Below are 15,928 nucleotides of genomic sequence, written 5' to 3'. Positions count from 1 at the left end.
ATGCAAACCTCGAAGCCCTACCCCACCCTCTGCACACCCGACAGGTTTGTTTAGGGGAATTCTGGCTAAAGTGAACAGGAAGAGTCTCTGGAATGAAGTCTACCACCAGGTTCCTGCCCAGACAAACCCAGAGCCTGGGATTTACCAGCCCCAAGGGGCCTCAGAACCCCACTGATTCACAGCGGAGGGGACGAGAAACACCTGCAGGCGTCACTGGGAGGAGGGCAAATGGGGACTCAAAGAAGGAGACTTGGCATCAGACATCCTGATCCCAGCTCTGCACTTGCCTGCTGTGGACCTGGGGCAAACTGGCCGACCTCTCTGAGCCTCAGTTGCCCCATCTGTAAAACGGGATAATGACACCTCCTTTGCAGAGGGTTGCATGGGTTACAGACGATGTGTGGAAACCCTGGACCCAGCTCAGTACCCAGAGTGACTCATTCAGCAGTGTCCATTGCTGAGGGCCAGGCATGGGCTTGGTGCTGAGGGCTGGAGCCCAGAGAGAATGCCTTCTAACAGAGGGGAAAGTTGCTCACAGACAACTGCCAGTCCAGGTTCAGTGGGTTCTGAGCTGTAAGCCAGGAGACCAAGGACCTCAGTGTTCAGAGGTCCACAAGACGGGACTGTCACCTTGACCATTTACAGAGGAGGAAGCTCAGCCTGAAGTCACACAGCTAGTGAGAGGCTTAATCACATCTGCAAAGTCCCTTTTGCCATATAAAGTAACAGTCACAGCTTCCAGGGACCAGGACGAGGATGTCATCTTTGGGGGCCATTACCCAGCCTACCCTAGTGATTCCATGAAGGACCTTGAGCTGAGAGAATTACCCTGGATTAGTCAGGGGGGCCTGTTGGATCACAGGGTCCTTACATGAGGGAAGCATGGTCAACAGCAGAAGAACAAGATGGGATGACGGAAGCAGAGGTCAGAGGGTTGCGCTTGGAAGACGGAGGAAGCAGCCACAAGCTGAGGATTGCAGTGGCCTCTAGAAGCCAAAAAAGATGGGAGAACCATTCTCCCCCGGAGCCTCCAGAAGGAACGCAGCCCTGCAACACCTGAGTTTAGCCCCATAAGACTCATTTGGGGTTTCTGACTCCAGAACTGTAAGAGAATAAATTTGTGTTGTTTGAAGCCACCAAGTTTGTGGCAATTTGTTATGGCAGCCACAGGACACTGATACAGCCCTCAACTGCGCTGACCTTGCCCTTCCCCATGGTCTTGGTTTGCCCGGGTCTCTTACGCTTCTGTTCCAGCACTTACCACTTTGGTCTGGCACACATCTCCCAACTTGTCTGTGAGCAACTCCATAGCCTTCTCTGCTTTCCAAAGCTCCCCAGTCCCCCTCCCCAAAGCCCCATGCACTACCCTGCACCCGGCGGGCGCCTCATAAATGCTGGTCAAATGTAAAGAAATCTGTGTTTATTTTTATGTACAGCAGTTGAGGGGAACAGGCTTTCGACAGCAGTAACTTCTGGTTTCTCCAGCCCCACAGTCTGACAACAGGACTGGAATGCCCGGGGCCAGCTGAGTGCCAGTCAGCAGAGTGGGGCAGGCAGCACGTCTGGCTGAGGCAGAGGGGTGCTAGGCCTCCCACTGGGGCAGGAAGCAGCTCTGAGCATCCTGGGCAGCCTGAAAGAGGGCCACTAAAACCAAGATGACCAGATCCCAGCATGGTGGGCAGCAGGCAGGGTGAGGATGTCTGTGGGTCCCATCTCTGGTCTATTCTTGGCATCAATGTCCACCTGGGGCTACTCTGGCCTTCTGGGCTCTGCCCTGGGTAAGGCACGGAGCTCTCAGACCTGTAGATAACGTCAGCTCCAAAAAGACCCAACCCAGCTCCCACACTTTGCAGCAGGAGAAATGTTGGTCCAGAGAGGGAAAGCAATTTGCTCAAGGTCACACAGCAATTTCATGAGTCTCAAAACAAGCTCGAAGACTCTCGTCCAGTGCTGCCTCCAGGAGACTGGGGTTCTGGGTGCCTGAGGCTGGCCTCCCTCCGGGTGATGGGATCTCAGGGCACGTTGGCCAGAAGCCGGGAGCAGGCACAGCCTCACTTGAGGTTGTGCTGGCTCTCGCGGTGCCGCCGCAGGTCCACCTTGCGCTGGAAGCCCTTGGCGCACAGCTCACAGCTGAATGGCTTGAAGCCCGTGTGCTTCCGGCTGTGGGTGATGAGGTTAGAGCTCTGGCTGAAGGCCTTCCCGCACACCTGGCACTTGTGTGGCTTCTCACCTGCAGGGCAGCAAGGACGGGTCAGGGCCAACTGCGCCAGGCCTGCTGCCGCAATGCCCTGCATTCGTTCTCCAAACTTTATTACGTTTTATCTTACAGATAGCCCACATTCATTTTAGAAGATAACTAGAAAAGGGAGACATGCAAAAATACAACTCTGCTCCCTCCACCTACCGCGTTGTGCCCAGGTTAGGGCAGGGACAGCATCTGTCTTGTTTATCCATATAACCTAGCACGTGGCACAGGGCTGGTGCAAAAGAGGCACTTAGCTGACAGCCGAGGAATGAATGAATGAATGGAGGGATGAATGAATGAGTAGAGGGATGAATGAATGAGTAGAGGGATGAATGAATGAGTGGAGGGATGGAAGGAGGAATGAGTGGAGGGATGAACGAATGAGAGGAGGGATGAAGAACAGATGAGTGGAGGGACGAATGAATGAGTGGAGGGATGAAGAATGGATGAATGCAGAGATGAAGAAGGATGAGTGGAGGGATGAAGAATGGAAGAGTGGAGGGATGAAGGAGCAATGAGTGGAGGGATGAATGAATGAGTGGAGGGATGAAGAATGCATGAATGGAGAGACAAATGAATGAGTAGAGGGGTGGAAGGAGGAATGAGTCGAGGGATGGAAGGAGGAATGAGCGGAGGGAGGAAGGAGGAATGAGTGGAGGGATGAATGAATGAGTGGAGGGATGAAGAATGGATGAATGGAGGGACAAATGAATGAGTGGAGGGATGAAGGAGGAATGAGTGGAGGGATGAATGAGGAATGAGTGGAGGGATGAATGAATGAGTGGAGGGATGGAAGGAGGAATGAGTGGAGGGATGAAGAATGGATGAGTGGAGGGATGAGTGAACCAAGGAATGGAGGGACGAATGAATGGATGAACCGACGAGTGGAGGAATCCAGAAATCATCGGTTTTCACTTTTGCTCTTTCCTCCCAGTATCTTTCCTATCCATTAAGTGAACTCAAGTAACAGTGTGTCCAGCCCTCCTGTCGGAGGGGAGAGTGGCCCCCCCTGTGTAACTTGACCCCACCCCCGTCCTGGAGCCGGGACCTCCTCACAGTGAAAGGGGGTTACCCGGAGGCTCTGCCTCACCGGTGTGGATGTAGGTGTGCTTCTTCATGTCTGACTTCTGGTGGAAGCGCTTGCCGCAGAACTGGCAGGGGTAGGGCCGCGTGTCCGAGTGGATGAGCAGGTGGGTGGACAGCGTGGACGAGCGCTTGAAGGCTTTGCCGCACATCCGGCACTCGAAGCTGCGCTCCTGCCGGAGGAAACGCGGCCCCGGGGGGTCAGGCGCAGGCGGGGCCTCGCGACCCGGGACTGCCAAGCTGGGCGCAGGACTGGACCCGGCCAGGATCCCCTGAGGAATAGGACACTCCGTTGGGGTGGCCCCGAGGACAGGGCCTGGAGGAGCAGGACCCAGGCACCCCCAACTGAGACTTGGGGCCTGAGCGACCTCCTATGGGATTTTTCCTCATAACCTTCATAGTATCCCCCTCAAAATAAGCCTCAAGACGTGTTTGTTGACTGCCTGATGGACCAACTGATCTGGGAGTTTTTTGAGGGATTCGCATTTCATGCCCCTTAACCCAGAATGAGTTCCTTGAGGCAGGGATGGTCATGGGCTGCAGTGGTTTAGTTAAGAATCAATTATCGGGGGCCCAATCTGGCTTCTGCCTCCTACTAGCCACATGACCTTAGGCAAGTCATTTTACTTCCCTGAGGTCCAGTTTCCTCCTCTGTATATTGGGACGGTGATAGTAATGACCTCAAAGGGTCGTCAGGAGGATTGGAGGCAGAGAACTGAGCCGGCAACCGGCACGCGAAATGGGCTCATGATCTCCCCCTTCTCCCACCGGTTGTTCACGTTTACCCAGGTGAGAGCAACTCAGGGCAGTTCCCGGTGTCTCCCTGGAATGGATGCTACAGAAGGGGTTCCTGCGCAGGTGGGGCTAGGCAGGACAAGACGAACCTTTAAGGCTGACTCCAAGATTCTAAGGGTCGAGGGCCACAAAGGTGAAGACACCTGCCCTGACCACCAAGGAGGCCGGATCATTTTGGAACGTCATAGACATCCGGCTGCCCCTGAAGTCCCACCTGGGCCTAGAGCCTCTTCCAGTTGTTCGTGGCCCATCAGGGGCTGACCTGGGTTAAGGGCGGGTGTGGGAGACACAGACAGGGGAGTCAGATAGTGAGGGACCCCGGATCTGTGTCACCCTCAGGGGCAGGTGGGAGACCCAGCCATAGCCCCCTCGGCTTCCTGGGAGGAGCACAGAGCAGGCGTGGGGACCGGGGGCCCTGTGCGGGCCGGCCGCCCACCTGGGAGTGAACGTGCGTGTGCTGCTCCAGGCTCACGGCGTGGCCAAAAGTTTTGCCGCAGATGTCGCAGGCGAAGGGCCGGGTCCCGCTGTGGGAGCGGCGGACGTGCACCTCGAGCCCGTGTGGGGTGGAGAACACCTGGGGGCAGGGGCAGAGCATGAGGCCACTTGGGTGCTGCAGAGATGGAGACGGGCCTGGGGTCCCCTGGCCGATCCCACCCCCGGCTCCAGCCACAGGTGGGCCTTCAAGGGAAGGCGTGCTGGATTGCTGATTCTGCTGGCATGTGCTGTGTGTCCTGGGAAGGTCCCTTTCCCTCTCTGTGGCTGGGTTTACTGTCTATAAAATAGAGGCCAGGAGGGGGGGTCTGGAAGAGCCCTCCTAACCCAATCTAGAGGCTGAAGAGCCTAGTGGTTAAGAATTGGGTGTTGGCCAGAGCCAGGTTTGAATGCTGGTTCTGATATATACTTGGTGTGTGCTCTTGGGCAAATGACTCAACTTCTCTGAACCTTAGCCCTTTATCCATCTCCCAGGGCTCATGAATGTCAAGTGCTTAGCACAGGGCTGAGCACATCATCAGGGCTCAGTGAATGGCGATGAGGACGAACGTTGAGAATCCTTGATCCCACCAGGAGACCTGAAACTCACAGTGCAGGGAACACACAGCTGTGAACCCCGGCAGCTGCCAGGGTGCGGGAGAGGGGAAGCAGAGCGGGGCCCAAGAGCCCGCCTGCACCCCGGCTGCTCACCTTGTGGCACTTGAGGCAGTGGTACGCGTCCATGCCCGGGGAGTAGCGGAGGCTGAAGTCCAGGGGCGGTTCAGTGCTGGGCACCAGGGGGCTGCCATACAGGCTGACGGAGCGCTCCAGGAAGGCGGACTCTATGGTGGAGGGGGCCTGCCGGTAGCTGTGGCCGTAGGACGAGGCCAGGGCGTCCCAGGAGAAGCTGGGCTTGTAGAACGGGGGTGAGTCGGAGGGTGGCAAGTCCCCGTCCTGGGGTCGAGACAGCACGGTGGGGCCCTCTGTGGACAGTGGAACACACATGTGGTGGTGACTCATTTAAAAATAGGGCACCCACTCCCCACCCCCCTCCATTAGTGACCTCACTGGGGTCAGCCGAGGGTGACAGTGGGTAAGCCCCAGATATTTACTGTGGGGGAGGGTCTGGGTGCTCATTGTGGCTCCTCAGCTTTTCAGCCCAGAATTGCCCCCCATCCCCCACCGAGTGACCACCTCACCCGCTGCGTCAGCCTGCCCAGCTGCTCCTTCTGACCCCCCCCACAGAAGCCCTCCTCTGGGATGAGCTCCTCGTCCAAGAGGGGTCCAGGCAGAAGCATCTAGGGAATCTTGTCGCTCCTTCCTGACTCCAAGGGCCCCTGCGTCCAGAAGCCCATCCCCCCCATCCCCTTGCGCTCGCTGGGGAATGCTGGGTACCTGGCGCAGAGACGCTCCTGGTCAGGCTTGGGTCCAGCTCCAGCCCCGGCTCCCGTTTGAGGCTGGTCCAGTCCAGGCACTGGTTTGGGAACAGGGTGCTGAGGACAGGGTCATTGCTCAGGACCTGGTCCCTGGCCACTGTGGGGAGACAAGATCATCAGAGCCACCAGCTACAGCTCTGGGAAGTCCAAAGGGAGCCAGGGGGAAGACTCCTTCCCAGGAGGAGGGGGACCCAGAGGGAGACCCACTTGCTGCTGCCTCCCGCTGCTCACGCTCGGGGGCTCTGCCTGCAGGGTGGGGGCTAGGAGGAGATCCCTGAGAACTCTTGGACCAGTCTTGGTTTTTCTGAGCACCCCAACCTCAGCCCTAGATTGGACCTCTGAATAGGACCCACACATCAGCTACCGGGGACCACCTCCAATCCTGATGCTCTCATCACCCCAAGGGGTCAGATAGATGAGTGCATTCATTCAGTCATTCATTCAACCAACATTTTCTGAGCTCCTCCCGCTTCCAGACTTGGAAGAGGGGCCACTTTGGGTGGGATGCTGCTGCATCTGCATCACGTGGAGCAGGGAGCCCCGCGTGCGTGCCTCAGGAGGTCCGCCTGGGCTCTCACTCACCGGGGCTAAGGGCAGGAGGCCAGACAGGCTCATCCTCCTGCACACGGGGCTGGTGGTAGGTGTGAGCCTTCTTGCTCTTCACCAGGAAGGAGCGTGGCATCTTCAGCGTGAGCTCCACACCTACAAGGGGGGAGGGTGAGAACGGTTAGGAGGCCCAAGAGGACAATACTCCTGTATTTTAGAGCATCCTTCTGAAATCAAACACCCATGGTCCTGGATTGAATAATGTCCCCCAAAAGTTCATGTCCACCTGGCACCTGTGAATGTGACATTATTTAGAAATAAGGTCTTTGCAGAGAAGTTAAGATGAGATCACCCTGGGTTAGGGTGGACCCGAATCCAATATGACTATTTTCCTTATAAGAAGAGGGAAATTTGGACACAGACACGGACACACAGGGAGAACGCCACATGGAGAGGGAAGCAGAGATAGGAGTGATGCAGCTATAAGCCAAAGAGCACCAAAGATTGCTGGCAACGACCAGAGTTAGGAGAGAGGTTGAAAAAGACTCTCCCTCAGAACCTCCAGAAGGAACTGGCCTTGCTGACACCTTGATTTCGTATTTCTAGACTCCAGAATCCTGAGAGGGTACATTTCTGTGGTTTTCAGTCACCCAGTTTGTAGTTCTTTGTTATGGCAGTTACAAATCCTGACCTCCCTCACTACTCCCTTGCCAGGAAACTAACACACCCAACCTCTAGAAAACCCCAGGGCCAGGCTGCTCTCACCTGCATGCCCTGAGTGGCACTGGGAGCAGAGAAAGAATGGCAGGGGTGTCTGCATATGTGACATACTGTAGACCCCACATCCAGAAAGCTGCATTTGCATCCTGTTGGGATCTGCCTTCTGAGGCCACAGAAAGGGATGGTCTGAGCTCAGGTTTTGGAGTCAGAGGCTCATGGGTTAGAATCCCTGCTCACCTGCTGTGCAGTCTGGGGCAGATACTTAACCTCTCTGGGCCTATTCCCTTTTCTGTAAGGTGGGGCGTCCGGGGTAGTGCTGGTGAGCTCATCAGCTCAGTGCTATCACGGGGGGCCTGGCAGGTGGGCTGCAGCCGGGGGCCACCTCAATTGCAAATCTACCTTATTATGTAAGCTGGGAGCCCCTGCAGCCAGAGCAGGGCTGGTCCCCAGACAGAGAGAGGCCTTCTCTCTTAGGGTGGGTAGAGCGGAGGGTTGGAGTTGGGTGTGGGGTCCAAGGCCTGAGAGGACGCTCCACTCCACCCAACCCGGAGGCCTGAGGTCTCTCTGGACACGGAGGAAGAGGAGAATGTGCACCAACTCCAGAAGCGAGCAGTGGGCAGCCTAGCCTAGCCCTGTCACTGAACCACTGGTCAAGGGGTGGGGGAAGACATCGAGGACCAAATCAGTGAAGGGACCAGCCCTTGATCCCAGGTGGGAGTTGGGGAGGGGCAGAGCCAGACCAGCCTGACACCCAGGACTCCTGGCCTCCTGTGCAGAGCCATCTGGGGTGGAGGGTGTCTCCTCCGCCCCCAAAAGTTTCACATTCCTGTGCCCAGCCTGCGAGGCTCTGCTGAGGGCTCCTGGGAGACAGAGAGCATCTTCGAGTGGTCCTCTCTCCTCCCCATCCCCATGCTGAGCCCAGGCAGAAGCTCAGAGGAAATACTCAGTCCGGACCTGTGGGCTCCTCTGCTGGTCCCATTCCCCAGGCCTTGGAGGAGGAGTCCCTCTCATCCCCCGCCCTCCCCTCGGCTAGCCCTATGCAGGGCTGCAGGGGCTGCAGGGCCGGGCGATAGGGCCTAGCGCGGGAAAGGGATTAGGGCTGCTCTGAACAACAGCCAGGGCCTGGGTGATAAGGCTGTGGTTGAGGAGCTGGCTGGGAGGAGGGAGATTAGAGAGGGCAGCTTGGGGCTCTGCCTTTGGAGCAAGCCCAGGGAGTGACCCCTTCCCCAAGAAGATGACCCAGAGCCAGGTAGAAGAGGGACCCCTAACTGCCCAGAGCTCCCTGGGGGCATCAAGAGTTTGAGCCTGCTCCGCCCGGAGGCCATCCCAGGCCCCGCCCTCCTTGCTATAGGCCTCAGTGTCCAGATCTGCTAAATGGGGATGACAACCCAACCTCTTGGGATTGCTGGGGCAAGAAGGGACATTTATTTATTACACACAAGTGTGTAAAGTGCTCCACGTGGTGCCTGGACCACAGGGAGCACAGAGCGGGTGGTGGTTTCTCAGCCCACAGGAGGAGGAGCTTCAGGAGGGCATGCGCTGCTCCTACCCTGTCCTGCCTGGTTGCATCCCCAGCGCTTGACCCACAGCAGGCACGCTCCAAGGATAGGAACCAGCCCTGGACCAGGAGCCGGGACCTGCTCCAGGCCCTTCCCCTCTGGACTCTGAAGTGAGGTAGCAGGACTTGAAGGCCTCTGGGGTCCTGTCCAGCTGTCAGATTTTGACCTCACAAGGCTCGCCTGGCGTGCTGTCTCCCCAGGCCTGTAGGGCAGCCTGCGGTGGCCTTATCTCCCAGGGACAGTCTTCTTCCTCCTGTCTCCTCTGCCTCCCCCACCAGGGCTCCCCACACCCCCCATCCTTCCTCCTTCTAACTCTTGGCTTCAGGTAGCCCCCTGGGGAGGCCAAACCCTGGGCAGAGTGGGAGGAGACCCCCATGCACTAGGGGAGGGCCAGGAGACTGGGTTCCCTCGCCTTTTGTTCTAGGGGGGCCTCGGAGGGCTGCAGTCTGTCTCTCTATCAAAAGATGATTTCTTTTTACATAATATTTTATTAGTAAATCAACTAGAACCAAACACAGGCAGTAAAGCTGCTGCACCAGAGCACCAGGAAGTACTTCCAGCAGCCGGGGTCCGCACGGCTTTGCTCCCTCGCTCCTGACCTGTGAGCTGAGGTGCTATTACCTCACTTGATAGAAAAGGAGCCGAGGCTTAGAGACCAGCTCCGGCTCCCAGGGCCGAGGGAGGTGGAGCAGGACCCGGCAGCCCGCCCCAGGCCTCCACGCTCTCGCCCATCAGACCAGGGAGTGGGCATTTATTCAGTGCGGAGGGAACTGAGCTGACATGCTAAGGAGGAAGACGAGGCAGCGCTCAAAGCTCCCTGTGTGCATTGTGTCACCAAATCTGACGCCCACCGGGGCGAGGGTCACAGGGGGGAAACAGGCTGAGAGAGGAAAGCGGCTTGTCCAGGGTCTGGCAGCAGAGCCAGGCCCAGTGCCCCTGCCCTGCCAGGACTTGACTCCTGGCCCAGGGCTCCGCCCATCTGCATCTGTGGTCCTTTAAGCACCCGATGGAGACAGCCTGCCTGAAGCAGGGAGTGCAAGGCTGGTTGGCGGGACAAGATGGTGGAGAAAGCAATTCCCCTGACCTTCACATCTTTTCCAGACCCCAGAAGCCTGCACTTGGGTTCCTGAAGCATTTTGGATGGAGAGCAGGTGAGAGCACAGACTTCCTTTAGGAAGCTTTGGTCTTCCCTCGGGCTCAGAACCTGAGGAGACCCTAAGGGTCACCTGATTCGAACCCAGGATGACAACACGACAATCACACTCTCTAGGGTTCACGAGCACTTACACCTGGGAGCAAGGGGCCCAGTTTCTGGGGTTCCCCAGCTGGAGGAAGGTGATTCTCGGGGCCTACTCTGGTGATCCCCCCACAGCCTCCAATGTCTTTCCCCTTCCTTCCCCAGAATGTCCTCTCCGTTAAGCCTGGCAAAGTGACAGTGGCACAGCCAACCCCATGGCCAAGCCTTCAAGCTCACCATGGGGACCAAATGCATCAGGAGAACTTCCCTTTGGCCTCTGTTAGCTGACTTAAAAAAAAAAAAAACAGGAACCAATCACCTATACTGCAGTTAATTAACAACCACACCGTTTTGATTCACACGAACCCGTTCTGAGAAAGAGCTAAGAGCAGAGATTGTGAAAGAAGCCTAAGATTTCTTCATAAAACAGAGGCCTTGATGGTATCGGGCCTCCGGAAAGAGACTCATCGTTAACATCTCTTCAAAAACCCCCAACCCTGATAGAGGGTCCCCCGACCCTGAGTCAGAATCTCTGCCGAGGCTTCTGAAGGGGGGTGGCCCTACACCCCAACTTCCAGTGGAGCCAGAGCAGCAGGCCTGTGATTTCCATGCAACTTCAGCTCCCGTGGGGCTGAGTCTGATTTTGTGACCTTGAGCTTGACTATGTCAGCCGCCAACCTGGGGCTTGGTTTTCCTCTCTCTCAAAACGGACGGTTGGACTAAGAGATTTCTAAACTTCCCTTTTGCTCTAAAATCCCATGCACAGTTTACTGACCTTCAGCGCCAGACCGACCCACCTAGACTAAGAAACTCGTCTCTCGGGTTCCCTTTTGGGAGGTTGGGTAAGACTGGGTTGTTCCTCAGAGTCAGCTACAGAAGTCCCTGTGGACTTCCTTCATGTTTAAAGATGTGACTCAAGGGGAACACAAACAAACAAACAAACAAAAAAACTCTTTCCATGCAGGAGTCGAGGGAAGTGAGCCCAGGTCATTTTAGGGGCCCCAGCAGAGAGTGGTCACTATTACTATTGGAGGGTTCTCAAATTTCTCCTCCTAAGTTCAGAGAATGCAAGATCAAAAGTGAGAGAATCAACATCTGGGTGTGTACCCAAAGAATTGAAAGCAGGGACTTGAACAGATATTTGAACACCCATGTTCACAGCAGTGTTAGTCACAATAACCAAAAGGTGAAAGCAACCCAAGTGTCCATTAGTGAAGGGATGGATACACAACACGTGGTCTATCCATGCAATGGAATACTTCAGCCTTGAAAAGGAAGGAAATTCTGACACCTGCTATGACATGGATGAACCTTGAGGACATTATGCCACGGGAAATAAGCCAGTCACAAAAGGACAAATACTATATGATTCCACTTGTATGAAGTACTTAGAGTCATCAAATTCACAGAGACAGAAAATAGAATGGTGGTTGCCAGGGGCTGGGGGAGGGGGAATGGGGAGGTAATGTTTAATGAGGACAGAGATTCAGTTTTGCAAGACGGAGAAAGTTCTGTAAATGGATGGTGGTGATGGTAGCACAACAATGTGAATGTACTTAATGCCACTGAACTGTACACTTAAAAATGGTTAAAATAGTCAATTTCATGTTATGTATATTTTACCTCAATAAAAACAAAAATGAATGAACGAAACACTTCCTGGGCATCTCTATATTAGAGACTAAAGCAGCTCCCATTGGTTCAAATTCCTGGAACAAATGAACCAAAAAACTTCCCTCCAGACTAAGGAGGGGTAAGGTTTTCTGATGTTTCTGAAAAGAGTTGGGAGGTTGTGTCAGAGTGAAGCATCACACGATCAGGCTATTTTCCCGGGGGGCGATCTGGCCCCGGAGACTTCAGGAGCTCTGTGTCTCCAGGAGGAGCCCCCAACCCCACCCCACCCTCCTGAAAGCCTTGAGAACACGGTATGCACTGGTTTTGAGTGATTCCATCAATTAGACCTAACCCAAGTATAGCTCTCTGACGTTCCCCAAGAACTTGCTGCAGGTAAACCGGCATACTGATCCCAAAATCTGAGTTAGAAGAGACCTTACACATCTCCTTATCCAAAGACTCTCTTCTGCACCACCTCCAAGGACAACAAACTTGCCGCTTCACCAAGACCCTGAAATACTCTACCCACTGCCCACTGAGAAGTACACAGGAGGTGCGAGCCCCGAGGGGCAGGTGCAGCTCAGCGGGCTTCTAATCTCCACCAGATCCACGACCAGAGAGTGCAGATTAATTTGCCCCCTGTCCACCGAATCTCATGAAAGCTGTGGACTTTCTCCCCAGAAAAATATTCACAGGCACAACCCACAGCGATTTCGTGGACTCCCGCTTAACAAGACGTATTTTAGAGCGAGTGCCTATCCCCAAGGACTCTAACTTGGCTTTTTCTCCAAAAATGGGTAGAAAAGGCTATAACAATCACAGGGAAAGGAGAGCTGAGACACCACCTCTTATTCCTGGAGGCTGGGGAGTGCAGTGGGAGATGGCAGCCTCCTCTGTCCCCTCAGGATGAGAAGGTACCTCACTCTCAAAGTGTCCCAGGACCCTTGGTGAAGGTCGCCTGGGACTGTGGATGCTGGGGCTAGAACTTCTTTCAGAGTTCTCTCAACCCCACTCTCTTATTTTACAGACAAAAAAAGGCTCAGAGTGCTGTGGGGATGGGGCCAGTTTGTGCCTAAGGGGGGACACCAACTTAGGCACCTCCATGTGTGTTGTGCCATGCTCTGCCCAGGTCCCTGGGACAGCTAGGGTGTAGGTATGACATCGTGCACGTCGGTGATAGCTGTCAGCCTAAAACTGGGTTTTGAAAAGGGTGTTTGTGTACAATTGGTGGAAGGCGTAATTCCTATACAGGCTCGCAGCATCTCCGATAAGACTGTCTCCTTACCACTGCTTCTCTCCTGGGTTCAAGGGCTGAAAGCTCCATCCTCTAAAAGAGATTTTCCAGCTCACCTTATTTTTCCTATGACTGCAAAAGGGGCTAGGTAACCTGCCTGGAAACAATCTAAGTCAGACATGCAAATTTGAAAAGAAGCAGCAGGGACGGGTCTACAGCACTCACCTGTTCCCGAGATCTGCTGGTCCCGGTCCTGCGGTGGGAACCTGGAAGTCTCTCTCTGGGGATCGGCCTCACTCTGTCAACTTCGTGACTCTGTGCACAAATAGATACTTCTCCTTTTTTTTTTTCCTCTCTCTCTCTCTGTGCGTGTGTGTGTGTTTTTTTTTTCCTCTTCTGTTCCCCTCCCTGATTTTCAATCTGATTATTTGTGTCAAAATCTGGCGGCGAAGGAACAGCCAATAGAGAGGGTGCGAGCGCACGGCTGTATTTGCTTATCAAAGCTTTCCAGGACCCAGGACTCTCGATTCTCATTTCTAACTCTCGACTCCTGGAGCAGCACTTTCTCTCTCCGGAAATTTTGAATAACATCTGGATGAAAAGAAAGTTATGGCTAAATCATTAAATTTAAATAGTTAAGATAAAACCTTTACTTATAAACCTAATTTTGTATGGAAGACTCCTAACTTTCTTTAGCTTTTTTCTTTTTCTTTTTCTATCTTCTTTCTTTCTGTCCCTCTCCTCTCTCTCTTTCTTCCTTCCCTCCCTCTCGTCTTTCCCTCTCTCCTTCCTTCTCTTCCTTCACAAGTTCAGCATTCCAAGGCTCCAGCTCTCCCTGCGGCAGCCAGGGGCACTCTGCTGCAAAGCCCTCGGCTTGTGAGCCACTGCGGACATGGACAATCTGAGAGGCCCCTCTTCTCCTTTCAGAGGTGACCTTTGAGAAGAAAAGTCAAATTTGAGCTTCCCCAGACTTGACTCTAGAATGGGCGCAGGAGCAGCCCGGTGTGGTAGTGAACTCAGGTGCTTCAAGATAGTGAGACCCTCACCCTCCCAGGCCCAGGGGCCGGCTGCGCTCCAAGTCCCAGGGCCTGCATGTGCCGCCATCTGGTGGCCACAGGGGAGACCAGGGGAGACCCACGGGGGCCTCCAGCATGTCCCCGGTCAGCAGGGGGAAAGCGGGACGGCCAGTCTCGGACATTTCATCCTATTCGGCACGGAGCCCCATCCCCTGATCCCCCCACCCTCCTGTTCCTCCTCTGCCCTGCAGCCTCCTCCAGCTTACAGGATGACTGCTTTATTTCAGGAGGTTTTGCATAAGATGAGAACTCACAAAGTAGAGCACTGTTAGGCTGATTTGCATGTTCTTCCAGCCCAGCACTGGTGAGATTATGTTTCCCTCATAAAGAAAACAAGTCTGGCGACAGGAAGCCCCAACTTAAACTGCAAGTCCAAGGTCCGACACAAGGAGAAAGGGGGGGTTTGGGGCGAGGTCTCTGCTGCTGCGCCTAGCCCTGGAGTGCCAGCCTGGAGGTCACCAGGGCCTGTGAGATGCTGCCGGGGTGCAGGGCCCAACCACAGGCCACACACAGGAGACAATCACCCCCAGCCCTCAGACCCTCTTCTTGGCAAAGAGAGACTAGTGGAAGCATCTGGAATATTCTTCGGATGTGCACATTGCCAACACTCAACTGGAACTGTTTGTCATTATGGAGAAAACTTAGAAAACAATTCAAGGACATTAAGAAAAAAATTCTCTAAGTCCCCATTTCTTCACATTCTCACTTCATTTTACACACATATCCATATTTTGCCAGTGTAAACCAGCAGGTGTTTCTTTTTCCACTGAATGTTATTTAATTTGAGTGCCTCCTAAATTCTCTTGCAGCTTTTATTAACATAGTTAATGGTTTCACATTTTTTCATAGTTTACCTCACCAACCGCTTTCTCTATTTGGGGAATATATTTCCCCTTTCTCTATTTAGTTGTTTGGGGTGTTTTCTAGTATAAAGTTGCTATATGGGGCACATACAGTTCAGCTGCTTGTTCTAAGGTTGTAGTCCCACATTAGGGTCCTTAGCTTCCCCCTTGAGTAACCAACTCAGGGACTCCCTTCCTAGACCAGGCTCCCAGCCTGGAAGTAAAGGCAGGCCTTCCTGGGAGCCCCCTGGGGTCCCCTCTATGGGATAACAGGGTCCAGGCCTCCAGCCTCTGGCACAAAAGTCACAGCTGGGGGCTCCAACGCAGCATCACTCAGGCCCTTGCTGCCCGGGACCTCCCAGCCTCTGGAGCCCCTCCAGAGCAGCCTGCAGGGCTGACACCAATCCTGTTAGCAGGCAGCCCTGGACATGAAGTGCTCTCATTTAGCCTCTGCCACGGGCTGAATCCCTCCAGCATCCCTGTGTCCATTCAGGCATTCATCAACAGTTCTTGTTGGCACCTCCATGTGCCAGCTTCCTCCTTCTTCCCCGTCCTCTTCCTTCCTCCCTGTCTTAGTCAGCTCCAGCTGCCATAACAACACACCACAGACTGGGTGACTTGAACAACATCTGTTTCTCACAGAGGCTGGGGAGTCCAAGACAGGGTACCAGCAGATTCAGCTTCTGGTGAGGCAAGCTTCCTGGCTTTCTGACAGCCACCTTCTTGCTGAGTCCTCACATGGCAGAGAGAGACAGACAGAGAGAGAACACTCTGCTCTCTCTTCCTCTTCTTGTAAGGACACTAATCCCATCATGGGGGCCCCATCCCCATGACCTCATCTAACCCTAATTATCTCCCAATGGCCCCACTTCCAAATACCATCATATTGGGGGTTAGAGTTTCAACATATGAGTTTGGGAGGGACACATTCAATCCATAACACTCCCTTAGCTAGTACATGTTTATTGAGTTTCTACTAGGTACCAGAGGCTGGAGTTTCAAACAAGAACCAGACAGGAGCCCTCATGAGCTCCTTCCTGGTCTAGCAGGGAGACAGGGTACCCTGAAAT

General features: G+C 54.3%; 1 protein-coding gene across 2 annotated transcripts; it reads right to left on the bottom strand.

Annotated features, from left to right (window-relative positions):
* Window positions 1–1,405: 1,405 nt before the first annotated feature.
* GFI1B (growth factor independent 1B transcriptional repressor) lies at window positions 1,406–13,488 on the bottom strand. Of its 2 annotated transcripts, none has more exons than XM_058524792.1 (7): window positions 13,166–13,488; window positions 6,613–6,732; window positions 5,990–6,127; window positions 5,306–5,577; window positions 4,560–4,697; window positions 3,336–3,600; window positions 1,406–2,230 (listed from the first exon to the last, which is right to left on the bottom strand). In XM_058524792.1, the coding sequence occupies exons 2-7, from the start codon at window positions 6,710–6,712 to the stop codon at window positions 2,052–2,054; spliced, it is 1,092 nt and encodes a 363-aa protein (XP_058380775.1). In that variant the 5' UTR covers window positions 6,713–6,732; window positions 13,166–13,488; the 3' UTR covers window positions 1,406–2,051. The 2 variants fall into 2 exon arrangements, with proteins under 2 accessions (XP_058380775.1, XP_058380776.1); XM_058524793.1 differs by having other exon boundaries at window positions 3,336–3,501.
* Window positions 13,489–15,928: the final 2,440 nt, after the last annotated feature.

This window comes from Diceros bicornis, chromosome 28 (genome assembly GCF_020826845.1).
Source record: "Diceros bicornis minor isolate mBicDic1 chromosome 28, mDicBic1.mat.cur, whole genome shotgun sequence".
In the NCBI taxonomy this organism is placed as follows: Eukaryota; Metazoa; Chordata; class Mammalia; order Perissodactyla; family Rhinocerotidae; genus Diceros; species Diceros bicornis.
Note: the sequence above shows the minus strand (reverse complement) of the source record. Positions and strands in the feature narration are given on the sequence as shown.

Excerpts from the sequence above, each read along its gene's own strand:
- GFI1B (XM_058524792.1), bottom strand. The coding sequence starts at position 6,712 with ATGCCACGCTCCTTCCTGGTGAAGAGCAAGAAGGCTCACACCTACCAC. Across the intron at positions 6,128-6,612 it reads GCCTCCTGCCCTTAGCCCCG|TGGCCAGGGACCAGGTCCTG; the intron begins GTGAGTGAGAGC and ends GTCTCCCCACAG. Across the intron at positions 2,231-3,335 it reads GCACACCTACATCCACACCG|GTGAGAAGCCACACAAGTGC; the intron begins GTGAGGCAGAGC and ends GCTGCCCTGCAG.